The sequence below is a fragment of the Eutrigla gurnardus genome (genome assembly GCF_963514095.1).
Source record: "Eutrigla gurnardus genome assembly, chromosome: 9".
Lineage (NCBI taxonomy): Eukaryota > Metazoa > Chordata > Actinopteri > Perciformes > Triglidae > Eutrigla > Eutrigla gurnardus.
In genome coordinates, this window is record NC_139923.1 from 4,139,556 (window position 1) to 4,166,861 (window position 27,306).

General features: G+C 43.3%; 2 protein-coding genes across 2 annotated transcripts in view; one reads left to right on the forward strand and one right to left on the reverse strand.

The window, feature by feature from the left end:
• Positions 1-3,468: 3,468 nt before the first annotated feature.
• Positions 3,469-13,219, forward strand: LOC311019160 (fibulin-7-like). The gene is made up of 7 exons (XM_084018409.1): positions 3,469-3,577; positions 7,352-7,505; positions 7,621-7,791; positions 7,876-8,142; positions 8,536-8,673; positions 8,768-8,903; positions 12,739-13,219. Exons 1-7 carry the CDS (start codon positions 3,512-3,514, stop codon positions 13,097-13,099), a joined length of 1,293 nt encoding a protein of 430 aa, XP_083874535.1. The 5' UTR covers positions 3,469-3,511; the 3' UTR covers positions 13,100-13,219.
• A 2,138-nt stretch (positions 13,220-15,357) lies between these two features.
• Positions 15,358-27,306, reverse strand: part of LOC311019146 (Golgi apparatus protein 1-like) — a 50,891-nt gene continuing 38,942 nt past the window's right edge. Inside the window, exons 16-25 of the mRNA XM_084018385.1 lie at positions 26,868-26,985; positions 26,045-26,137; positions 25,703-25,840; positions 23,826-23,949; positions 23,395-23,537; positions 21,899-22,000; positions 20,733-20,840; positions 19,762-19,882; positions 19,300-19,406; positions 15,358-18,882 (exon numbers count right to left, since the gene is read on the reverse strand). Coding sequence (XP_083874511.1) covers positions 18,715-18,882; positions 19,300-19,406; positions 19,762-19,882; positions 20,733-20,840; positions 21,899-22,000; positions 23,395-23,537; positions 23,826-23,949; positions 25,703-25,840; positions 26,045-26,137; positions 26,868-26,985 — 1,222 coding nt within the window. The 3' untranslated portion in view covers positions 15,358-18,714. The remainder of the gene's footprint in view (positions 18,883-19,299; positions 19,407-19,761; positions 19,883-20,732; positions 20,841-21,898; positions 22,001-23,394; positions 23,538-23,825; positions 23,950-25,702; positions 25,841-26,044; positions 26,138-26,867; positions 26,986-27,306) is intronic.

Here is a 27,306-nt window from a genome sequence, read left to right on the forward strand (position 1 = left end):
GAAGCAGCTTTTTGAGAGGCACATTGTGCCACCTGGGTGTCACCTAATTGGGGATATCCTTTACGCCGCTGGCTTCTTACCCCTTTTCAGATGCCACAGACACACGCCCAAATGAACTATAATAGGTAAGCCCAACGAAATGCCTAATTGTTTTAAATTTAAAAAAAATAATATTATATATGGTTTAATAGGAGGGTTTATTCTTGTCACAGGGCGCACAAAAGCACAAGAAGTGTGGTGGAGAGAGGGATTGGCCAGTGGAAACGCAGATTTCATGTGCTGCATTCAGAAATACGGCACACTCCAGACAGAGTGTGCCGTATCATTATGGCATGTGCAATACTGCACAATATTTGTAAGGAGCGCAATGTCCCACTCCCACCAGCAGACAATGATGACGACGAGGGAGATGAGGGAGGAGATGGAGAGGCGAGCGTCCCTGGCAACATCCATCCATGTGATGTGGCAGCCTTCAGACAACACTTCGCCAACCTCCACTTTGGGTAAGAATAACAATAAATCATGGATACAGTGGCTTTTTATCAATTCGTTTTATTAGTCACTCTGTATCTTTTCTTTTTTTTAAAGCCAAGCTGTAGTACTCCTCTTGGAGGCGCAACACTTTAATTTGCAGCTTAATTTTTTGTCTCTGCAGTGCCTGCAGATCATCCGTCTCCTCTGCTGGGCCACAATCACTCACCTCGGCCTGAAAAACAAAAGAGACGGCATGCTCAAGATGTGATAAACTTAAGTTGATTTTTTCCTTTCTCTTTTTCACCCACCACTTGATTGATGCCCGTAGCCTCACACGAAGTGCTTGGGCCTGGCTGCACCGTGTCAAAAGCACGGGGAGAGTGAGCGTCGGAGATGCCCGGGGACACAGGAGACTCTAATGCATCTCAATCCAAACTGAAAAATAAAGAATATGGCTGAAATATCAGAAATGGTTCTATTGTTGTTATGGTTATGACTTGAACAAACACACATTTTAGACATTTACTGAACAGTAGCCTGGCAAATATCCAACAACAATTACGCACGTATCTCTCATCAAAACGCACCTAGGCTGCAGCGCAATATCCCTATAGAGTTGTAACAGGAATCATTTGTAAACTCACCCTTTTGAAAGCAACTCAAGCTTCATCGCAGCTGGATCCTGGCCTCCCTCCAACCCAGAGATGCTGGGGTTATCTTCTCCAGGTATGCGCTGCACAACTTCTGCAACTGTGCTCAACTCTTTGCCAGGTGGTCCTCCGCCTGCATAAGAATATAAAAATGAATAAGATATGAGTGAATAGGGTGGCATGCAAGCAAATGAAAAAGAAGCACTACATACCAGTGCGCATGGAGCAGGCCTTGAAAGCTGCAATTTCAGTTCTGCTTTTCGAGAGAACGTTATACCACTTCTTCTCGCAGTCATCCGGTGACCGATGGCAGAAGGCTTGAGAAGCATACAGTTGATTCGCTATGTCTTCCCATGCCTGTTTTTTATCATTGCTGGTAAGCGTTGGGCTGAACTTGCCTTTAATGATGAGCTTCCTTTCCTCGACTAGCTCCATTAATAACAGCGTCTCCTCCTCTCGCCAGGGTTTCCTTTTCGATTCCATGTTGATTTCTGCATGTGGCTGCGGTAGGCTAGTATATATAGAGCCACCCACACCAGTTTCAAGTTAGTTGCCTAATTAGCCTCATGAATTGGAAAGATAAGGAAACATTTATTTTTGAGTCATTGCCAATATGTTTTGTATTATTTTGTAGATTATTGTCAAAATATACACTCCCGTCCATTTAAATATTTCTAAGATATTTCTTTATTCTTAGACAAGGGATTCCCTTCCGTGATTGGTCATTTCTATGGACACGGAAGTGACGTCACCTAAAATTCTGTTTACGGCACATAGTACTGTCGTAAGAAATACACAATATAAAACAAATACACAAAGGAATACAAATACATACAAAATATATGAATATTTATTCAGTGATGGGACATAAAGCACTGTACACAAGAATACATTTGTGATAATATTTCCTATATGTAACTTTATACTTCTACTTTTTTATTTTAATTAAATATAAGAGCAAAGATGATCTTATCAAATATGATGCATTACTACAAACTAACCTGCTCACAGGTATACAGTTGTTAAAACTAGATCCACCTCCAGCAGCTAGTCAGCCATAATAATCAAGTAATATAATATATAAGAATACAACATTCACAGTTGTATTCCATCACTGCTTGGATTTGAAGGCTAAAGCTTTCTGTTTGATTAGTTTTATAGCTTTACAATAAAAACAAACTCCAGGAACAAAGAAAAGAGTTTCTCTCAAAAGACAAACATTTGTAAATCAACTCTTCCAGCCTTCATGTGGTTGTTCAAAGCTTCACATCATAATTAGTGACTCCACCAACATAATCATCTCCGAAATGCAGCTCAGCCACATGGATGAAGAATGTCTCTGAAAGGATCCAAACTTCAGCCACTTGTTTGGGAAAAGCAGTATTTTTACAGTGTATTATTAGTTCTTTTACTGTAACAGTATTTTTTACTGTGAATTATTAGTAGTTTTACTATCACAGAGTATTCGTCTGTAAGGTACTAGTTCTTTAACTGTAACAGTATGTTTAATGTGTTGTACTAGTACTTTTACTCAGAGGTGGTAAGTAATGAATTACAAATACTTACTGTACTTATGTAGAATTCTCAGGTATCTGCACTTGAGTGTGTATTAGTACTACTGGTACTTCAGCAGTCAAGGCTTCCTCCAACACTACGTACACTGACTGCAGGGCTGTTTTCATAAAACTCATTCCAACACAGTTTTTTACTCTTGAATACTTCACATGAAATTCAAGGAGCCTTCAATGACATTCAAGGTCTTGTTTGGTAAAAATAAAGAAATTAATATTTTACCACCACCTGTGTCTTTTTATTTGCTTCTTCCAATGCAATCCCTTGCGGATTCAGGAGATTTCAGTGACACTCTCCCATTATCATACATGGATTCATAAGAAGGCTCTCCTTCTCTGGCAGGGTTCATCCACACGAGGCTATCAGCAGATATGGCTGCCCTGTCATTTAGGAGCCACACCACTTTACCCTGCAAGACATGCAGGTTTAGGGTTGCAACAAAATGAGCTGCTGTAATCGGAGCAGAAGTCACATTCCAGGGTCGCAGAGTGAATTTGAAATAGTCACTGATCTGCAGCCGCTTTGTTGTGCATGATGATGATTAAAAAGACACGACCACCAGCTGACTGCTCCTTCTAATTTCACTCTATTTATAGGGATGCTGATGAAGTGAGAGTGTGGTTCCAGATGTGGGAGCCACTCTCCTCCTCCTCCTCCTCCTCCTCCTCTGCAGGAGGGTGGAGGGGTCGCGGTGAGTGAGTGGAGGAGAAATTTGGCATGTGGCCTCGAAAAGCAACAGAAGGAGAGGAGATGATTTAGTTTTGGAGACGGCGTGGAGCAGCAGAGGAGTCTGAAGCAACAAGACGTTTATCAGGATGAAGAGCGCTGGGGCCGTTCTGTTAACGCTGTGTCTTCATCACATGTCCTATTCTTCATCGCAGGTGAGTACAAGTTACTTCAACAACACGTCTCAGGGTTTCCACTGAGACACTTTCATTGTCTTTGCATCCAGTCGTTTTTTAGACACGTTTCACTAAGTCCTCACTCACTATATAATGATACTGTGGCAATACAACGTACAGGTTAGAGTTCAAACCATGAGCATAATACATACTTTATGCATTGGCACAATTATCTTACAGAAATGTATCATTTCAGTGTTCTTCTCAGATTGTTGCTGTTTTTGGTGAAATGTTGGATATTTTCATGAAAAATGATCAAATTTGATTGAACTGCTCATAACTCTATGTAACATACTACAGTGTAGAAATACTCTGTAACAAGTGTCAGAATCAAAATATACTTAAAATACGAAAAGGAAAAGTACTCATTGTGCAGAATAGGATATATGATATTATTTCATTATAAGTATTGATACATTAATGTGTTCACTTAAATGTTGGAGCTGATTAAGGTGGAGCTCTTATTAATTACTGTACTGATGGTAGTTTAATCTATAATACTACATCACTTCATTACAATACTTGGTAAATGTACTTCCTTTCCACCACTGAGGTCTTAACCTGTGGTGAAGTCACAAGTAAACTTGATTGTTCTTTAAAGGTTTGAGGATTCTTTATTTTTAAAATTGTGATCTATGTATTAATACACTTAAATGATGAAAGCTAAAGTTCGCAGAGCAAAAACACTTTCTTTTTTATTTCAGCTGCTGATAGTCTAGGATGTGATCATAGAACATTGTTGTGGACCTTTATTTTGTCTTAAGAAAAAACATATATTTGTCAAGTTATTGCTTCATACTCAGTTGGAATATTATACAATACAAGCCGGCTACCAGCTGATGAACAGTTGGTTAAGAGAATGAGATCACTAAAGGGACAAAAAGCTGACAGGCAGCGATGGTTTGTACAACTTTGATATTCAGATATTTGTCATAAATAAGAGAAGACTTATTGGAATGGAAGGAGCTAAAGCATTTTATTTTTAATCAAAACAAAACTCTATAGAGTATCTAAAAACCTTTGTGAATGGTGAATTAAACAGAAAGAAATCAAGTTATTCATGATGAAGTGATTATTATCCTGGTTATTGGTGTCCAAAAATGTACATCACTTTGTTTTACTTTTTAAATTTGAGCTCCATTTTGGCTGTTTGAGTGAAGTCTCTTTTAAAAACCCTTCATGTATTTTATCATTAACATGGGTATTTCATTTCATTCATATTATTATTATTATAATTATAATTATTATTATTTTCATAATAATCATAATCATTATAACAAATATCATCATACAGTTTGTTGTCAAATATGTTTTCATGTATTTATTTTCTAGGTTTTGTATGAAATGTGTCTGTCTATAAATTTGATTTAACTCCATTTAATTTTTGTGTGTGTGTGTGTGTGTGTGTGTGTGTGTGTGTGTGTGTGTGTGTGTGTGTGTGTGTGTGTGTGTGTGTGTGTGTGTTTGTGTGTGTGTGTGTGTGTGTGTGTGAGGTTTCTTTTCATGCATAGTCTAATACTGTCATTCCAACATGTTGAACTCAAGTTCACCCTCCTGAATCCCCGGCCGCTCGCTGCCTGTAACACACGTCAGAGAAACGCCCCCAAACACACAAACCCAGAGGTTCTCTTTGTGTTGTGTTATTGTGAGCGTTTCAGCTGGAGGTCAGCTGGCAGACTGGGGTCAAGTCTTCACTCAGGTGTTACTGCAGCCGCTCTGAAAACCTCACCTCTATGTATAGACTTCACACATGTAACTCCACAGACAGACTGGAGGGAGTTGACAGGACACACACTGTGGGCAATCATTTCCTCAGATTAACAACTCTCTTTATGGTATAACAACAACGCGTAGTTTTGAGGGAAGCTATGAAGGACGTTTATTGTTTCTTTAAGCAACATTATATCATTTTCATATTACATATGTTCATTAACAGTCAGTTGAGAAGATGGAAATCAGTTTTCTCTCCAGAACAGTGTTGCTACACGTGATTAGCCTAGCTTAGCACAAAGATTAGGAGCAGGGAAAGCTGCTAGCCTAGCTATGTTAAAAAGGAAGAGAGAAAAAAGCATCTACTGTATATAAGAAGTGGACAAAGTCATCTTGGCATTGCCCATTGGTTTGTGGATCTTGGAATTTTTGCAACCAGATAAGGAAGCAGTGGTAGCAACGCCTCGCCACATGGTAGCAATGCCACTGTACGCGGTAGCAACAGCAACACAGAGGTAGCAACAGCAACGCGGAGGTAGCAACAGCAATGCGGTGATAGCAATGCGGCGGTAGCAACACGCGGTAGCAACACGCGGTAGCAACAAGCAACACCACAGTAGCAACCATGATTTATTAAAGAGGCAGTGTGTAGGAATTACTCCCATCTAGTGGTGAAATTGTATTTTGCATTCAGATGAATAGTGCTCTCTAGCACATCGCTTTGTTGTAACTCCGGTAGCCATTATGTACCAAGAAGCTATGACAACATGTCGTCCAACACCACTTCACCAGTATTCTTTCAGGTGATGAGGTTGATATTTTATACATGTGTGAGCATGTAAAAGTAATTACTCCTCCAGCAAGATGGTGATTTATGTTGCCATATAGGCCTATATATTGGTTTATTTTTGGTATCCTTCCATTTTTATGTCGTAGCCTATCATCAGCAAACAACTAGACACACAACAAACACAAATGAATGTGACTACTAGTAACAGACTAGTCGGTGTGATGAAGTTTAATAGCCTCATTTAGCCACTTCTTAGCAACTGCCTTTCTTAAGATTCCTAAAAGCTTCAAAACTCAAAAGAGGGGTATTTACAAACATATGTTACATTATGGAACAAAGCATTACAATCTCTTCAGACCGTATTTCTGGTATACCCAAAAACACATAAATTAAACATATTGACTTCGGGAACCGGAAGTGCTGACTAATTTCCGATTCCTGCAGAATTCTATATCAGAAAATGTTTTAGTTGTGAGCAGGGACGTCACTAGGGTTTAAAGACAGGGGGCTTAGCATACAAAATATTTTTAGTACTGTATTAGAAGTACAACCAGTGAAGAAGTCCAGCTGGTAACAAGAAAAAAAAGGAACTCTGTTCAAGAGTTAACTGTCATGTTAACTTTTAGACACATTAAAGCTGCATGCTTAGAACCTGATGATGTTAATGTGTCTTAAAGTGATACCGTATCTAATTCCTCTCTCCATTAGATAAGCTGCAGGTCTAAAGAAGGTACTTTAATTACACCAGTTACTGTCCTGTAGATTGGTTCATCAGAGTGTGATTCTGTCATAAAGTATACAGTAGATCCAAGACCAACCAAGACAACATAAATATGAACTTTACCCAAAAAACAGTATTTTGTATGTATTTGTTCTGTATTTATTCCAGCAAAATGAGGATACAGTGTCTGTAAAAAACATCAAAAACAAAAAGACAAATAGACGTTTACAGAAATGCTTCTTTCTAAAGTAAATTCTTTCTACAGACTATGATGCTATAATCCTAAAACTCTATGTATACCTTTCATCAGTATGAGATAATTCTGAAAATAAAGACTTGTTCAAAATAAAAATTAAAAATAAATAAAAAGGCAAATTATTTGGGGGGCTTTAGGGTAGCTCCAACCCCCAGGCCTAACAACATCACTGGTTGTGAGACATCAAATGGAGTCATTCCACAAGCTCAGATTGTTGTGAAGTCCTCCGGCAGCTTCGGAGTGTGTCCTCTAACGTCTCCTCATCCCCGTCCACAGGATTGTCCATCCACCCATGACCTCCTGAACTCGCTGCAGCAGGTGGAGAAGATGTTGGCGGTCCACGAGGCGTCATACCAGCAGGGCCTGCGCTCCCTCAGGAAGAAGATGAGCGCTCTGCACAACAGCACCATGGCCATCTTCAAGACTGGCGGTGAGACACAAGACCAGATGTAGACACCATCTTCCTCGGGGATCATCTCGGTGGCCTGTAAGAGAAGGTTTAATACATTCAGAGGGTAAACAAACATGTCTTTATCTGCTCACAGCATCCTGCTCCAAACCAGAGCCCCCCGCTCATGGCCGCAGACTGGGGAGGGTGTTTGCCATCGGACACGAGGTCCACTTCCTCTGCAATCCTGGCTATGACCTGATTGGCCCGCGCACACGAGTGTGTTTGGACTCCCTGAGGTGGAGCGGCCAGCAGCCAATGTGCAGACGTACGTGCTCATACCGGCCTGAATACTAATATTGGTTCAGTACCAGGTTTTCTGATGTCTTGTTGTTTTTTTAAATCTTTTCAGGCTTCAACAGCACCGGAAACTCCCTGGCCTCCTTCGCTCCCTCTGCTCCTTCTTCTTCATTCCCCGTCTCTGCTGATCTGTCGGCATCCTCCTCCTCCTCCTCCTCTTCAGCATCTCCACCTTCACCTGTCTCATCTTCATACCAGACATCTCCCACCCCGTCCTCCTCCGTACGTCCGTCTCACTGCACTCACTTCCTGGGCTCCACCCGCTGCACCTGTGATGTGGGTTTCACTATATCAGGCCGCGACAACAACATCTGCACAGGTGATTCATATTTCTCCTCAATGACTTCTACTACCACCCCCATATGCAATGACACTACTGCTAGTTCTTGCTGCGCTGTCACTACAGGGAAGCAATGACGTGTAGTTATAGTGCTAACTAGTGTGCAATATGCAAATGCTTTGCGGGGGCGTAATTACAAAATCCTGTGTCCTGATTGGTTGGTACTTTATTTTTATTTTGAAATGGAGGACCAATGGGAAGCCCCAATGCGAGTGTTTCATGCAACTAGCTAACTAATGAGTATTTTGGTTGTCACTAGTTCAACTAGTGGAGGAAACTGACCTCCGATATCAAGGATGTGGAATCTATGTAATAGTAAGACTACTACTACTACTATTACTACTACTACTACTGCTATCCTGTGTGTTTCAGATATCGATGAGTGCCGTCTGTTTCCTCTGGGTCAGCCCGGCCGGCTCTGCGTTCACCAGTGTGTTAACACACCTGGTAGCTTCCACTGCTTCTGTCCGCCCAGCTACGACCTCTCAGCAGACAGACGCAGCTGCACAGGTCAGAGTTCAAAGGTCATCCCTATCAGTCAGGGGGGTTTGGGCAGTGTTTAGAGACTGGTGGTCACTGTCTGTCTCTGTCCTCTTGTAATCAGACGTTGACGAGTGTGAAAACCAGATGCACAACTGCACAGCGGACCAGGTGTGTGTGAACACGTTCGGAGGTTTCCAGTGTGTGATGGTGGCATGTCCTCACATGAGCAACGCCACCTACATCAAGACCTCGCCAATGTAAGAGTCACATTCTTCCTTCACCGCCTTCCTTTTTTCATCACTGCAGTGCTGTGAATCTCCACACCTGTGACAAGTACAAATAAAAAACAACTTGAAATGATTAAGCCACCAGTCCTGATCCAGGTCTGTCAAAAGGACATATCACAGTCCTGGTGTTCAAGTGTTGTGAAACTTTATTTGCCTGTGCTACCTCTGTTTGCATCTTGTTTCTCAAAGGAGCTCTTAGGACCACCGTAGGCCTCGACATCAAAATGTCATCCTCTGGGGACTACGATTATCTGTACAAGACATAATGGCTACATGTAGTAGTGATTGACTGACCTTCAGCACCTTCCCAAGAGCCATGCTGCTGAATCACCATGTGGAGCATTTTCACAACACATTGCCATTATTCTCAAAGCATACAAAGCCAAGCTAGTTTAGAAACTTAGTCCCTATTTTTAAGACCTTAGAGATGTGGATGGAACATAAACAGAGTTTGAATTTGACAAAAGAAACTGCTAGCGTCTAACAGATGAACAGCCTTATGATAAAAAGACTGTAATCCCATCTCAACAGCACAGTGAAACTGTAAACAAACAAGTCGAGAAGGAATACAAACTGGGCAGACGAGACAAAGAAAACCAACCTTCTCACCGCAAAAGACAAAGACTTGGCGACGGAGTGAGATTTGAAAACATTCCCACCCCACTTCCCCTCTCCACCCGACAGTTAGCATCCCTCCTTGGAGCCTGAGTCAGACTGAGGCTTGGATTCAGATGGCCCTGCTGGGTTTTCCAGCCTCCTGTCAGCTGATGGCGGCCAAGAGGCGTGAAACAGGAACTAAACCAAAAGTGGTTATAGAGATTTGATTTATTCCTACAGGATTGTGTCAGAGAGAAGCGTGGGCTGTCATGGTTAGGAATTTAGTTATTTAGAAATGTGGTCTTTATGCTTATGTGAATTTAAAGTGGCAGTCAACATGTTCATCTATGTAATTGTGTTTTAAGTTCCTCTCTATCAGAGAGTGAGTTAAAACAATGGTGGTTGATCATGTGACCACTAATGAAAGTGCTTGTTGCTGCTTTGTCCAGAAATAGGATCTCCGTGTCTGTGGTCACATTCCCTCTAAACTCTAAATGAGTTTGATCTTTTTCCGTCAGTCAGCAGCGGTTGGTCTGCAGGTGGAGCTACTCACAGAAGTATGCTGCGTTTACTTGGAATGGGAAATCAGTAACTTCCAACTGCTGAGTCAGGCTCCCTCTAGTCTAAAGTGTTTGACCAGGTACATTACATTACTGCTGACTCACAATGGAGGATCAACAGGCAGAGAAAGAAGACCATTCAACTTCCAGTCCAAGAAAAAGAAACAACAAACTAATGGAAGTGAAGAAGGAAAGTCATCAATGTTGGGACCTAACCGTTAGGACTACACAATGCGGCCTACAAAGCCTACACAATGCGGCCAGACAATGGGACAAGGGAGATAAAAAACTACAAACCACCATTTTAGTGTCACCTCCACCTGGTCGCGAGATCTGACGTCACAACTGGTGCCCCATTGGCTGGCAACTGCATGGGACTCCAGGGGGTCCCCCGGAGCAGCCGTGAGCTATAAATCCCGCGGCCCTCAGAAAAACGTTCTCTCTCCATCGTAACTCGCGTTACACCAGGAGGTGAACATTACGTCTGCAGCGTTTTCCTTTGTCCTAGGCCGCAGTCTTTCCCCCAAACTCGCTGGACGAGCAACAGACTGTTTTACCCCTCTTTTTCTCTACTCGTTTTATTTTTCTTTTGTTTATCATTTTGGATCCCGAGGAGACCACCGCGACAGCGCGACTCTCCCGTTCCCCGCGGTAAGAAGAAAAACTTTCTTCGTCCCAGCTGCCAGCAGAACGGATAACTCGACCCGTCTTTGTCTGAAATCAGCTGACTAAATCACCGAGCCACGCGAGTGTTCATCAGTTCCCTGCAGAAGGAAGAATTACTAACGGTTTTCTTCAACCAATTGGATCCGGCGCTGAACGAGCGCCCACGAACTACCGTCCGTTGCCGGCGTCAAGGAACGCCATCACCGCACGGGACGAAACCCTCACATCGACGCATCTCACATCGACAAAAGTAAGAGGCTATTTGTCTGGGCAGAAGCAGAGATTCAATAGTGTAGGACATGCTTGTAATTCTTGTTAATGAGTTTTAAGTTCTGATCGAGTCCGTTTGTTCATGTGCTGCTGTATTTGAATGCTGATCGTGTACCCACGCCGCTGGGTTGATTTCTGTAACAGTGTTTCCGACTAACCTCCGCCATATTCGCGAGCTCAGAAAGCCTCTACTATCAGTTAAAAGACCGGCCTCGCGGAATAAACGCCAGTTCATTCACGCGAGCCCGTGTGATAGCGGCACGCCTTCTGGGCCTCAGAATATCGCTCGCGCATTCTCTCTCTCTTTGTTCGTGTCCCGCTAACCCACACACACATACACGCCGCACACACGTGTCCTAAGCCAGCTGTTCCCGGCGGACGCTAGGGACATAGCTACATCTGGTGGCTACATACGGCTTTCTCTCTCTCTCTCTCTCTCTCTCTCTCTCTCTCGCTACCCCATCGGACATCAGTGGCTCCGCCCCTGAACGCTGCGAGGAATAGTTCCATCTGGTGGCCGCCCATAGCCATCTCTCCCTCTCTCTCTCTCTCTCTCTCTCTCTCTCTCTCGACACGCACGCACACACACACACACGCAGTATGAAGCTAAATCGATGTCAAAACACTTAGAAAGATGCGCAGCAGCGTGTGTGTGAACGCATGGTTACTTTGTTACGCGTGCGTGCATGCGTGCGTTGTTGTGCGCAGGTTGTATGTCACGCGTAACAAGAAGCTGCGTACATATGAAGCAGCGTGCGCACGTCTGTCTGTCACTGTTTGACAAATGTTGTTACGCGTTCACACGCACGTGCGGTCGCAGATTCTGATGCTGCGCGGCCGGAAGTTGATCTGCTGTGCGCACCTACTCCGCGTAACTTGAACGCGTAATGTAGTTGGCCTGTTCATTTCAGTCAACCAGGGGAGGCAACTACATTACACGCTCATGTTACGCGGAGTAGGTGCGCACAGCAGATCAATTCGGGCCGCGCAGCATCAGAATCTGCGACCGCACGTGCGTGTGAACGCGTAACAACATTTGTCAAACAGTGAGAGACAGACGTGCGCACACTGCTTCATATGTACGCAGCTTCTTGTTACGCATGACGTACAACCTGCGCACGACAACGCACACACGCACACACGCACGCACGCACGCACGCACGCGTAACAAAGTAACCATGCGTTCACACACACGCTGCTGCGCGTCTTTCTAAGTGTTTTGACATCGATTTACCTTCATACTGCGTGTGTGAAACCATTCCGTTTCAGAGGAGAATAAATTGCACATGGGAGAAGTTTGCTTTTTGGACAAACTTAAGTTTAGGTTACAAACCTGGTTAGGAAAAGATCATGGCAAGTTTTTAATAAAAACAAGGAGTCAGGTAGGGGTCAGTGAGAAGTTAGATAGATAATAGATATGTATAGTATGAAATATTCATACTCATTTGGCATTGCGTTCACGGCATCAGTCCTGATGTTGCTCTTTGAAGGAGATATGTGCTTTGGGTTTGTTAAACAGACATATAGACATATTTTAGAAGACCGTTTCACTGTTTATCCTCGAGGTCTGAGGAAAAAGAGCTTTTACCAGCTAGAAAGTTCTAAAGCAGGAATCAGAGAAGAGAGACGAACCCCTCGAGGTCTGAGGACAGGCAGGACTGGAGACTGAAAACGAATCCTAAAATAACAATCCTTTCTTTGTCTTTGTGCAGGCGTTGTGAGAGGAACCCGTGCATGCTGGGAGACAAGGCCTGCACTCAGGCGCCAAACTCCATCTCCTTCCACTTCCTGTCGGTGGTGTCAAACATGTCCGCCCCCCGCGTCCTCTTCCGGGTGTCGGCGGCTCGCGTTCTGGGCGACACGCTGCGCTTTGGCCTGGCGGGCGGCCACGGCCGGGGTCACTTCAGCGTGCAGCGCTCCGGCCGGCAAACCGGCACCCTCCTCCTGGTGACGCCCATCCAGGGTCCCACCACTCTGGAGGCCGAGGTGGAGATGAGCGAGCTGCAGCGTCACAACCTGCTGGGCCGCTATCTCACCAAGGTCACCCTGTTTGTTTCTCCGTACGTGTTTTAGGGGAGAACTGATGATGTTCAAGATTCTTCATGATTCGCTGAAATCACATCTCATCAAAATCATCTCTTTTAGAAAATGAAAAATTATGTTAAAGGGACTCTTTTAAAATACTGTTAATGTTTTTTTATTATTACTGTTAATTAGTGGCGTAGTGGCCACACAAAGTATTGCAACTTTCATGTTCATCAAGTGACCCTGGCGGCTATAAAGCAAGACATTTAATCATCATCATCATCATCATCATCATCATCATCATCGTCCTCATTGTCATCATCCTCATCCTCTTCATCATCGTCCTCATTGTCATAATCATCCTCATCATCAGTCGTCGTCATCATCATCCTCATCGTCATAATCACCATCATCATCCTCATCATCATCCTTATCCTTATCCTCATCACCAACATCATCATCATCCTCATCGTCATCATCATCATCCTCATCCTCGTCCTCATCATCCTCATCGTCATAATCACAATCACCATCATCATCATCATCCTTATCCTCATCACCAACATCATCATCATCATCATCATCGTCATCATCATCATCCTCATCATCCTCATCGTCATAATCACCATCATCATCATCCTCATCATCATCATCATCATCATCGTCATCATCATCATCCTCATCATCCTCATCGTCATAATCACCATCATCATCATCCTCATCATCCTCATCGTCATCATCATCATCCTCATCATCTTCCTCATCATCATCATCATCCTCATCATCATCATCATGTTATTTTGATCAAAGGGCTAAGCGAACCAGTATTGATCTTGTTTATGTTGTGATTCTGTCCCCTTTACCAAACAATGGTGGTTACCAGGACATCATTAATATGGACTGTATTGATAAGATAAAATAAATATTTTATCCTGTTTGAATTGCACCATGAATTACACGTCATGTCATCCACACAAATGCAAACAAACTGGGGCTGCATATGAGTCAGTATATTTGCTTTGTCTTTGTTGAAAACTGAAGAACTTTGCAGATATTTCATTACTGTATGTTCTCTTTATTCCGATTATATTGATATTTATATTACTGTTATAAATGACTCCATTCAACATGTAATAAACATGTTTACTGGGACATTGTGTCATGCAGGTTTAAAGCATGTTCCACTAGAAGCTTTCACATCAACACGGAAGGTATTCTCTGGAGGTTTTGAGTCGTAAACTGTAGTTGTGTTGGGCGGTCGACGTGTTTTGGTCAGTTGGACTGAAGAATTTAACACAGATCTGTCAGACAGCCTGAAGCCTCCACGGACTAGACAGAACACACACATTAAGACCACACAACAACAACACAGTGCAGACAGACAGGCACGGTCTCACACACCCAAAATGGCGCTCTGTCCAAAATAAGCTGCCTCGGCTCTGCTTGCGCTCACACACGGATGCAGGGCGAGTGTTTACTAGAAATATGTGCAGACGTGAAGTAGCATTCATGTTTTATGTATTTATTGAAAGGACAGTGCACATTGATTGCCATTTCTGTAAATGTGCCATAGCAGTGTTAGCCAGCAGGCTCATTTTCAGCTGTAGTCCTTTGACAAGATGTTATGCTGACCACAAAATGACAAGAAAAATGGCAAAGGGCATCTGACTGGATGAACTGAAAACAGTTAATCTGTGAAAGTTTTCACTCAAGAAAAAAATAAATAAAGTTCTAGTGTGTTGCAAAATACGTTTTCCCAGGATGAAGGTTAGTTGTGGCACCGAGGAAGTCCAGACCAGGGTTCGAGTTATGATTTAATCTCTGTGGAGGTCTACAAAAAAAACAAAAACAAAAAAACAATCTATGGATGCACAAGAATAGGCTATAATTAAATGGGTGCATCTTTAGTGACGGCTACGTAGTGCAGCCATGCCGCATTCACAATTTGTTGACTCTTATTACTTATCATATCAAGCTACGTGGAAGGGAAAACAGCTTTATTTGTAATTAAAATATTATGCAGCTGCATTTTCAGATACCTGTAAACACAGCAAAAGCTCAGCTAACAACGCACACAGAGGGAGTGACATCATTCTCTGCTCAGGTAGACATACTCTGTAGCTTTACATAGACAATAGTTGTTGACGATATAGTAATGCTCTGAATGTGGAAGACTGGAGGGGGGGGGGGGGGGGGGGGCACACTCATTGCTTGTTAGCAGATACATCCATTGAGTCATCATGAACATGATTTGTTGTCAAGAAATCGTTCAAAGGTCGTTTTGAATAAAGACACAAACAACAGAATAGAAACCTTGCAGACTTTATTATTATTAACAAACTGTCCAATTTTCATCTGTACAGAACAACAAAAAGAAACCAAAACAAGAAAAGTGGACAGAAGGGAAAAAATAATCAGATGATCAGGAGCTCCGTGGAGTCAGACAAAAAAACATCGTTTACAAAAAGATCTTTATCAACACAAACTTCAAATGAAAATGTCCATCATCGCTCAGGACGAGAAGAGACACACACACACACACACACACACACACACACACACACACACACACACACACACACACACACACACACACACACACACACACACACACACACACACACACACACACACACACACACACACACACACACACACACACACACACACACACACACACACACACACACACACACACGGTTCTAGGATGTTGTGTACAGCGGGGTCCCTGGCGGGACGGCGAGTAGGCACGCTTTGATAAAACCCGACGTTAGATGGAGAAACAAAGAAAAAGGCAGTTCAACGGATCGGGACGTCATTTACAAGCAGGGAGGGCAGCGGTCACCACACCAAGCTTCAACAGTTAGAAAAGAAAGGAACAGTACAGGCTAAATGCACAGTACATTACAGTATGTCATCACTCAGTATAGTACACATGTACACATGATGGCTCCAGCCGGGAGAGGACAGACTCATGCTGCTCTTTGGCGAGGTCGCTCCGACACCGAGACCTCTCAACACGGAGACTCTGATGGACGATTACAGAGAACCCAGAGCGCCTCCTTCCTCCGGCATCAACCTGCAGGCCGAGCAGAAGCACCCCACCCGAGCACATCCACACACAGCTGTTCATCACACAAATCACCTGAAACTGGAAGATGCAGTCACAGTTACCGCCCCCAAAACAAAACGCTATAAGTGGAGTTTTGAGCAGATTTTGTTACTTTCCTTGTGTTTGTTCGGCTTTCCTCGTCTTTGTTTTGTGCGTGTTTCTCCTACTTCTGCTCACATCCAAGATCATTTACTTGATGTGGTGAAACAGAAAGAAACGACAAAGATGACCACTGATATGAGACATGTTGAAATTTGGTTTGGCTTTCATACCAGTAGTTTGCTTGATTTTGGGCTGAAGCAAAGAAAAATGTTATTGCTTCCAAAACATTTCATGTTCAGATAAGATGGTAAAAAGTATGCTTAAATTGTAAACTATGTAGCATTGGGGGGGTCAATTTGCAGAACTGTAATTTAATATTATCTAGTATGTTTTAGTGGGTCTTGGTCATGGAGCTGACCTCCATGCATCTACTGCAGCCCAGAATGGACAAACCAAACACTGGCTCCATCTAGATGGGGCTATTCACGTTTCCACATCACCACAGTCCTCCTACACACACAGTACATGGGTGGACTTTCAGTTGGTTGCAATCTCACCGCTAGATGGCGCCACATCCTCCACCCTGCACCTTTAATATCATGATTATGTAACAGTTAGATTCAACTGTTTCCTGAACTCGTCCAACATGAAATTAACCACTAACCCTCTTCATGTACGTATCTGCATCACCGATCAGCTTTAATGGTGCATGAAAGCAAGAGTGGTCATCCCCCAAAGTATCATCACATTTAAGATATCCATGCAACGCTGCAATAACTACCGCTGAGTTCTTGCAGTCTGATCTGGAACAAAGCGGCACTAAAGTATTCGAGAGGCCGTGTTTAACAGATTGCTGTTAAACAGACGTGCTGCCATCTTCCCAGAAATCTAACTCCCTCTGCCCACCAGAGGGGCGTTCACTGTCATGGTGTGGATCAGGTTGATGCCCGGAGGAGCATCCTCCCCTATAACCTCCACCTCTCCCTCCCCTGCACCAAGGAGGGAAGCTCGCTTGCTGGAGAAAAGGCAACCAGAGAACATTCAAATCATAAAAAAACTTTGACCATTAGTAAACAAATAAATAAGGCTATGACAAAACAATATATATATATTTATAGATATAAAAAAAAAGAACGAAAAATGTGCAATGATTCCAGTATCATCTTTACACAAAAATGTTCACATCTCTATAATAATCTAGAATCTTTTCATTTCTTTATTCTGTTTTTTCCCCCACGCATTGCTCTCAACTTTTCCCGTACCAACCAGCACAAAACAGCCGCTCTGTGAGTTCATGACTGGAACAAAACAAAAAAAGCCCCAGTCTATCTGCTCCACCCAGTCCTGGATCAGAGTGGGAGGACTTGTGACGCTGCGTCACGGTGGAAACCCGCCTCAGCATTTCCAGAAGGCAAGCGTGATGACAACCAAGCAAGTGAAAATCTGCTAAACTGGAAGCAGCAGGTGGACGTGCATGGTGCATTTATGGCACATGTTGAGCTGGGGGGGGGGGGGGGGGGGATCCTCAAAGAAACGCACTGCATTAGAGGGGAGTTGAGGTTGCCAGGTCTGCTGCTTCAGAGAGACGAAAACCCATAAATAATTTGTTCTGTAAAACAAGCTGGCTGGGAGTCTGATGTGTCCCCTCCCCCCTTTCTGTTTATCTCATCTGTGGCTCGGTGGATGGCTGGCTGGTTGGCACCTCCCGCCTGGCAGTCCCATGGCGATAAAATCTAACTACCACACATCAGCACAAAAAAAAGTTGTTTTTTTTAAAAGATATATCAAGAGCCAAAACAGCCCCCCAAAACCCTTTAGCAGGACGACAAACTAGACAATATTGTGGTAGAAAGATCTCACACACACACGCGCCGTAGTCATTAAAATACTGGAGTCATTAAACTGCTCTATACGTGAGCATTTCCCATCCCACTTTCTACACATTTACACTTTATACGACTTCATTCACCTCCTTTGCCTCGATATCTGACCGCTGACCCCATACCCTTAAATCATCCCTCCCCCTCCCCCTCCTCACCCCTCCCACCCCATGCCACAGCAGGGGGGGTGAGGAGAACACAGCGGAGTAATACTGCATCTACTTCAGGTGAGTGCGGGGTAAAACTGCAGGAGGACCCGGCACTTTGTATCGAAGCTCAGGAGGAGGAGGAGGCGGCGAAGTCAGGGGGTGTGGCCTCCTGGAGAGTGGGCGGGCTTGTGTAGAGGAGGAGCAGGTGAGTCACTGATCAAGCTCACGTTCAACTGCAAGGTTATGGTAATTGGTAATGTCATTCCAGCAATGGAGGAAGAGGCAAAGGGTGTTTGTTTGTCAATGAAGTGGGGTGAGGAGTTAAAGTGTGAGTGTGTGTGTGTGTGTGTGTGTGTGTGTGTGTGTGTGTGTGTGTGTGGAGGGGGGGGGGGGCAGATGAGGGTGGGGGAGGAGGTTTGGTTCTTTTCAGCGGTGGTCGTTTCTCCTGTGGGCGTGTCCTGACCCCAGAGTGGGCGGGGTCTACCTGTCCTTCAGCTCCTGAGTCACACGTTTGGTGAATCGGCCGCAGAGCAGCCCCATCATGAAGAGCACCGCCACACCTGCACCAATCACAGTCAGGATGTAGTTCTTGGACGGTGATGTCATCACCTGCATGGCCAGATCTGAGAAACCCTCAGCAGGAGCCACCTGACAGGAAGTGAGAACAGTTCAGATCAGTCATCGTCATAGCCCCAAACTCCCCCATTTCATTCCAAACAAAAAAAATGGCAGCAAATTCTCACACTTTTTGCATGTACTATATAATATGTTATCCTATGTCTTAATTGTAGTTGTGGTACTTTATGGTACTCTTTATCTTGGGTATTCTACATAGGTATATTTACTGTTTAAGGATAAGTGGCCGTAAGAAATCCCCAATTTGATTGGTATAATCCATTAAGTGACATTTTGTAAAGTTTAATAATACAGTATTCCAACAAAGTCTGAGGAAAATAAACTGCTTGTTTGTGTTGTTTCTGTGCTGTGAAAAGCTCAGTGTGTCTCCTTTCCTCTGTCACATCCTCACAAGCCGTTTCCATGATGTTTCCCGACAGTGAGATGTACCTTGGCAGCGTAGCTCCACATGTCGATACGATCCTGAAGTCTCTTCTTGCACTCCGGCTGCAGACGAACACGTTTGTCCTGCAGCGACTCCATCAGGCACGACATCTCTGAGGACACAACAGAATCGTTGTCATCTTATGCTGCTTTGTGGTCAGATGGTTAAGAGAGGATAGTTTGAAGCTTTTTAATCTCCTTTAAATATCCTTTCTAGTGTGAGTATGTACGTACGTAGTTGTAATTCCTAAAACGTTCAGTGAGACTAAATACTCCCAGAATGGCACTCTGGTTCATTAAGAAGGAGTAAAAACCAAAAGTAAAAGACGTTTAACGTGTACAAGTATTTCCAAAAAGTGCATTGCCTAAAAAATAAACAAAAAACGTGTGTGTGTGTGTGTCTGACTTCTTGTGTTTTCATTTCAGGTGTTTTGTGTATTTCCAGCTGAGGTGTGTTGGTGGACTCACGGCGGCCCCTGCCAGGTGGGATGGCTGCACACTGATGTTTGATGTCCAGAGCGCAGGCTGTGTGGAGGACGGGGTCGACAAAGATGTCCGCCTTACTCTCCTTCAGCATGTTCAACACCTCCTGCAAGAGGAGGAGGATGGGAAGAAGAACATGCCGAGGACAGAAAAGGGGGATCATATAAGGGGAGGAGGAGGACGTGGAGGTAGATGAGGAGTTAAGAGGATGAGGAGACAAAGAAGAAGGTTTCATACTTTGCTGTCGGATTGATAATAGAAGCTGAAAATGATTACGTTTTTTGTTCATACCAATGGAAGAAAGAGTTTTTAAATAAAAAAAATAGCACCTGCACTGATTTAGTCCTCCACAACAAACTTGATGAGTCAGCATTTTTTGTGTTTATGTGAACCATACAAAAGAACTCCTCTGAAGCGAGCTACACTCAGAAGTCCTCAAGTTCACGTCAGAGTTCATTTTAAGTACGACATGCTCCTGATTAGCTCCGCTCTCCATTATCAGGAGCTCAAAATACACATTTCTAGTCCCCAATCCACACTGTGAACTCTGGAGGGCTCAGTCCTGATTGGCTAAATAAAGGAGCGAACAGCTAATGAAGTTGCATTGGGTTACATCATGATGCGTTCAGGATCTATCAGTAAAAATAGTACCGGAGGAAAATGATAACGTTATGTATTCAAATGTAATCTTGTAAAATGAAGTTTTTGGTGTGAAACATGAATAAATGCAGAGATATTTTCACATGAATATAAAATAGATATTTTAGAGGGATTAAGTGAGAAAAAGCTCATTGTTCAAGCAACACTAAACATGTCATTGAAGGGGAAAGCAGACCAGCAGAGTGATGAAGGTAGAAACTACAGTGTGAACAGAAAAAGGGCCAAGGCCCAATCAGAGCTGAAATAGACCTGACGATGTGAACGCAAATTTCTGTGGGTTCACCCCGGTCAGTTACCTTCTTGCACCCTTCCTGTTTGATCTTCAGAAGGTTGACCTTCAGACACTCCTCCACCTGCCCCGTCTGCTCCTGAGCTGCTGCTTCCTCTGGACACAGCCTGGAAATCTGAAAGCACATTAAACACCTGTGACATGCTGCTGAGCAAGGCACCCAGTCCCCACTTGTCAACTAAGCAGGTCTGGGATGCATTATATTCTGAACATTGAAAAACAAAATCAGCTTCTCAGCAGTTATTATCCACTAAGTTTTGTTTCGGCAGCCGGATGCCATCTGGTCATAACTGGCGCATTAGCAGCATCAGCTGTACCAATTTCCACGTGTCGAGTCCCATCAAGATCAGTCTGCATTACTTTGCTGTTTGACAGCATGAACTGTAGGACCAGCAGCTCCAACAGGGGATTTGTTTGCATGAAGGAGCTGCACTGACAGCTTTCATTTTCATCTCACATGTTAACATCTTTTTATATCATTACTGATATTTCTTCATGATTTGATCTGTGCATCGTCTGCAAACCAAATTCCTGTTGAATGTCTTCTTAAACATCCTGGTACTTTGTGAAGAGACAAATGTTATTTTTGCGTCACATCATATTTTTGATCATAGTGGAAAAACGATTTAATAATCTTAAATGAATCAATTCAAGTGACTCATGACGGTATTTACGATTCTCCTGATAATGGTAATTCTCCACGATTTACTCATTATGTGTATTATGTGATCAAACCCTTTATCATTAATCAAGTGATGACTTCTGAGCACTACTGACTATTGAAAACATCAGAGAGTGATAAGAATTTGTTTCTAGTAGGGATGGGCATTTTGAGTAAAAACACCAAATTCGATAATCACTAGAAACTATTTAAATGTATTTGTGACGTGACGGTAAAAACAAGGGGAATATATTTTTCAGATGAGACTCTAGTTGATAAACAATTCATTTTTTTGATAACTAATTGAAATCACAACCAATCCCTATTTTATAGAAGCTCAAATGTATGAAACTCAATTTTCTGCTGAATTAAGCATTTTGGCAAAATCAAAATCTCAAGAAATGTCAAGAAAATGTAGCATTTTTCCCCACTCTGAAACGACTGTAATACTCCTAATTTCCTATGAGGCTTTCAGGATGAGTGTGTTTGTGAGAAATAAGAAGTGTGTGCACCTCCTGTGTGCAGTGGATCTGCAGCTGAGGGTCCAGTCTGTAGTCCAGCGCCGACTCCTGCAGGATGACCTGGATCTGAGCCTCACAGTCTGGAGACAAACGCTGTCAAGACACAAACATGCATATTCAGACTATTAAATCACTTCCAATGACTCGTATTCAGAGGCTAAGTTCAGGATCGAATGGTTCTGATGGTTCTTCTCCAACACACAAACGTCTTCTCGAGCACAGACTTTTGGTTCTCTGAAAGCAACGATATGAATAGTCATCCAGGATGTGTGGGAACCCTGTTTAAGGTGTGCATCTTAACCACGAGCCCAACAAAATGCAGAGTTATAGTGCCGTCTTTGTTCAGATACAAAGCTGTTATCTGTGTTATGGTCCAGTACGGAAGCAGATATACATTTCTTCGGTAGCGCGGCTCTGATTCTCACTGCTGTTGATCAGTTTCGTCTTTATTGTTGATGCTGAGGCACAACTTATGTAACAAATTTGCTCGCATATCTGTTTGTCACTCATACGTATCGCACCTTTCTGTGACTCATTGTTATTCTGGCAACAGTTGCTAAACTTAAGGACTATAATGACTAATGGCACCCGGCTTGACACCCGTTTCATATATGAGAGAAGCCCTTCTGTCCCTACGGCATCCCAATGTTTCCCACGCTCCAACCGACCTGCCCGAATCCATCAGAGTCCGACGGGGGGGGGGATAACCCCCCGTGGGTACCTACATAACCAGGCAATTACACACAGTGATTACAGTAGAGTCCTACAAACACCTTGGGGTTCACACTGACAGCACTTTAACATGTTGAATGGATATGCTCCCGACTGCAGCAGCATGTGTACTGTCTGTGCAGACTATGCCTATGGAGCAGAGGATCATGCTCATGTTTTACCAGGCTGCCCTAGAGAGCATCCTCAGATAGGGCACGACGGCCTGGTTTGATAATCTCCCTGTGGCTTTAAAAGCCAAACTAGCACACTTAGTTCAAACTGCAATGAAAATAATCAGAAACAATACCAACCGATCCATCTTCGATCAGTGTGTGAAAACAGATTGACAGAATACTCTTTGACCCCTCACATGTCCTGTTTTCACAATATGAGTTGCTACATCAGGTAGACGATACAGGGTTCCTCAGTGTAGACTGAACAGATTCAAACACTCTTTAGTCCCGATCTCCATTAATGTTCTTATAAGCAACGCAAAGGCATCGACTCGGGCTGGACCACACATATATGTGTATCATTTTTATTGTTTACGTTAACTTGCACATTTTTATCTGCCATACTGAATCTATCCATGTATTCTGTACTTGTAATGGAACTCCTGTCAACAGGCCCCACTGTGTTGTGTTTTAATGTCTTCTATTTATGTCTATTTATGTATTATGTTCTATGTCATGTCCTTGTCGATGAACGCAACACTTTGATGTATTTATTCTAATAAAATATGGATTCAGATTTCACAGACGATCAAAGTCACTGACCTGGTCAGCGTATTTGAGCTTGAGGCAGGAGATGACCTGACCCTCCAGCTCGCTGTCGGCCGTCGCCTTGTTCAGGATGGGCTGACAGAACTTTGGGATGTCAGCTTTACAGGCCTTCCTCAGCACCGGGTTCAGCCTGTAGTCTGCAGACACAGACACAGACACAGACACACAGACACACAGACACACACAGACACACACAGACACACACAGACACACACACACACACACACACACACACACACACACACACACACACACACACACACACACACACACACACACACACACACACACACACACACACACACACACACACACACACACACACACACACACACACACACACACACACACACACACACACACACACAGTAAGCAGTTGTGCTTGTGGTGAAATGTTGATGTATTCGGGGTGGGTGAGTGTGTACCTGTGTTCTGGGTGATCTGTCTCTTGGTGATCATCTGTTTGCATTTCGGATCCATCAGCTCGCTGTTCTTGTTCTGTTTCAGACACTGAAGGGTGTTCTTCCCCTCAGACTCCGTACAGAAGCGCTGAAACATATTCACACCAAACTCATGTTACAAACAGGAGCAAAGACAAAATACTAATACACAATATACTAAGGCTGAAACCATGACTCGAGTGACTTGGTTACAAAGAATCAGACTCAAATGATTTGATGTGCATCACGCTTTGTTCAATCAATTTGTACTACTCTGTGTATGTGTTCCAGACGGATGCTTATTACTGTTACTCAACGTGGTTACGCTGCCGATATGCACGCTAATTAGACTCAATTTTTAAGTGCAGACAGCTCGCAAAATAGGGGAAAGCGGGAGTAAACAACGAGGCGGAGAGACGTGACCAAAAATAAACATGTCAAAAGTTGAAAAAACATTTCAAAACAGAAAATAAGTGGAAAAACACTGCAGTGTATTCATGTAAAGCCGAACCTGCCTCCCACAGCAGCACCACATCAGCATTTTACCAGGAAGCATCTGGTCTTTGCATTCAGTTCACAGAGCAACGGTCAACGTTAGCAACGTAGTTCACATACCAATATGATTGCTAGATGAGATGAAGGCTTGTGAAGAATGGACATTCATTATGGCTATGTAAAAGCTAGTTTAGAAAATAATCAATAAGTTGACTAGTTGTGATGTCCCTGAGTTAGCAAAGCGTTGCTCAAGAAAAAAAGCAACGCACGCATGCACTGTGATATCTGTGACTATGCCTGTGATCGTGCTGCTACCCTCAACTTTGAAAGCACAAGGAAGGTGTTCTACAGTATGCCACATCCTGAATCCTGCCACACCACCACAGCTCTATCCCTGTCTGACTCGTTTCTGTGACGACCCTTCCCACTCAGAGAGTCAAAACATAATGAATGCCATGTGAATGTAGTGACCACGTAATGCTGGTTATTAGGGGTGTGACGAGATCTCGTACCACGAGATCTCGCGAGATTAAAGTCAACGATATTTCTCGTCGCATTTTAAAATCTGTCTCGCGAGATTTGTGAGCTATACATAGCTGAGGTTTTACAGACAGCTGTTACTGACTGGGAGCTTAAAAAACCCAACCACGGCATCGCTTATTGTTACCGACAATGCAGTAATATGGACGTGGCCGTCGCTCGTTTACTCGGGCGGGTGAGACGTGTGACTGCTTTTTTTCATCGTAGTTCAGCGGCTACCGCGGTGAAAATGTCCAAGCAGAAACGGCTAGAATTACCATCACACAAGTTAATGACGGGCACGTTGGATATGCTGGCTCGTTACCTTGAGCAGCAAGCTGCCATAGCAGCATCACCAGCCCAGAGATAAGACAAAACTCCCGAAGCATTGATACACTTGACAGCTGCGATGTCGGAGATGCTGAAGATGCTGTAGTTGCAGCATGTTGTTCATGACATACTTGGTCAGGCTCCGTTTGCACTATTTGCACTCTGTATTGACAAAGTAGAACTTTGATTTGGTTTTGCACATATTTACACTTGGGAAAAAGAAAATATTTTATTTTATTTTAACTTTTATACATTTTAGTTTTAGTTTAAATTTGTGAAAGAAGAAGTTTATTAAAAGATCATGCTTACATCATGCATGTAAAGAGTTATAATAAAATATTTAAAAATGCATGTGCAACTCTGTTAAATTAAAGTCTGTTAGTCCAGTCATATATTTTGTCATTGTAGTTTTCTTAAAATCTCGTCTCGTCTCGTTCTCGTGAGTGGAGTGTATCGTCACACCCCTACTGGTTATACTGGCCTACCCTGATCATGTGATGCTGGTTATACTGGCCTACCCTGATCATGTGCTTGCAGACTCGCATCAGCTGGTAGTCCAGTTCAGGATCAACCATCTCCACCTCCTGCAGCTTGAAGATCCGCTGGTGGCAACGCTGAGTCAGCTGACGCTTGTTCTCCTTCAGACACTCGATGACCTGCAGAAAGAGAGAAACAGATTGATAGTCAATCAGTTGAAATACTTACTTCTCAAACTGGAGCATCAGCAAAGAAATATCAGACGAAGACTGAGGTCACCTTTTTGTTTTGTTTTCTGCTTCAAAGTTAACCCACATAAATCAAATGTGCCCTTTTGTGAAGTAAACAAAGAAGAGTGTGTGTTTGTGAGTGTAGTTGCTGACCTGTGCATTGCCAAAGGCCACGTTCTGACACAGTCTGTTGATGTCTTGCTTACAGGAGTCGTACAGCTCCGGCTCTAGGCGGATATCCTCCGACTTCACAGTTTCAGGGGAGGATTTAGTGGATGTCCAGAAAAACACAGACACAAAGAAACAAAGAAAACACAGGCCCTTTTAATCTGTGCAGGAGAGTAAGCAGACACTCGGCTTAAGGAAACTTCAAGAGGAGAGCAGAATCGTTCAACAAGATCCTGCTGTTGGCATTCTGAGGTTTCACAAATGTTTGAATGGTATGTAGGTCAGTCTCATGTACAAGAAGATAGACATGAAATCCACTGGACTCCTGCTGATCACCGACATGACACAGATGTAGAAATAGTCTGAATTTTTGTTTCTGTTCATCTGGCTTGTTTTGCTGCATACATGATTTTAAAAAAGCATGTTGAACACCATCTGGTTTATGACTTGGGAAAAGGGCTCACAAACAATGCCAGAGGTGTATTTCACCTTCATAGGTGTCTTTATATTTATATTCTATTGGAGCATGAAGCCACCATTTCTGACTATTTGTGAAGAAACATTTCTGCCCGGTCACAATTGGGGGTAAATTACAATATTTTTCAAATTAGGGCTCTTAAAAAGGGTTGAATACTGTCAATATACTCCTGGTTGAACTGCTTCAGGCTCTTTGTCTGCTACTGTGCAGCTTCCATCCATGTGTTCTGGAGTAACAATAGGGCTCTTTTGAAACAGAACTAACCAGACACTGGACCGACTGCTGTGTCGGTGAACTCTGTATCAGTGAGCTCCGTGTCAGCGAACGTACCATTTCCACCTCCTCCACCCGCAGCTGTTTGCGACACTTGATGGACACTCGCTGCTCCTTGGCATCCTGCAGGGTGTCGTTCCTCACCGTGGTGCTCAGGCAGATCACAACATCCACCCTAAACGACAGGAAGAAGTGAAGTTATACACACAGTCCGACTTGTGCTTTACACTCACTCTGAATTTATGAATTACACTTTACACTAAGTCTGTGTGTTGATCAGCAGTAAAGTTTTATATAAAATACCCTTAAATGCCACTAGAGGTCTCTCAATCTAAACACATAGTGAAGTTGCGTGGGATCGTGGGAGTTGTTGTCTTTATTGTAATAAGCTTCTCTTAATTTGGATTCCTTATGTGTTCATCGTTCAGGTTTACCACAGACGTCTCCTCCTTTCCAAAACAATCCAGTGATTAAAACTGGTAAAAACACTAGGAAG

Excerpts from the sequence above, each read along its gene's own strand:
- LOC311019160 (XM_084018409.1), top strand. The coding sequence starts at position 3,512 with ATGAAGAGCGCTGGGGCCGTTCTGTTAACGCTGTGTCTTCATCACATG. Across the intron at positions 7,506-7,620 it reads GGCCATCTTCAAGACTGGCG|CATCCTGCTCCAAACCAGAG; the intron begins GTGAGACACAAG and ends ATCTGCTCACAG. Across the intron at positions 8,674-8,767 it reads AGACAGACGCAGCTGCACAG|ACGTTGACGAGTGTGAAAAC; the intron begins GTCAGAGTTCAA and ends TCTTGTAATCAG.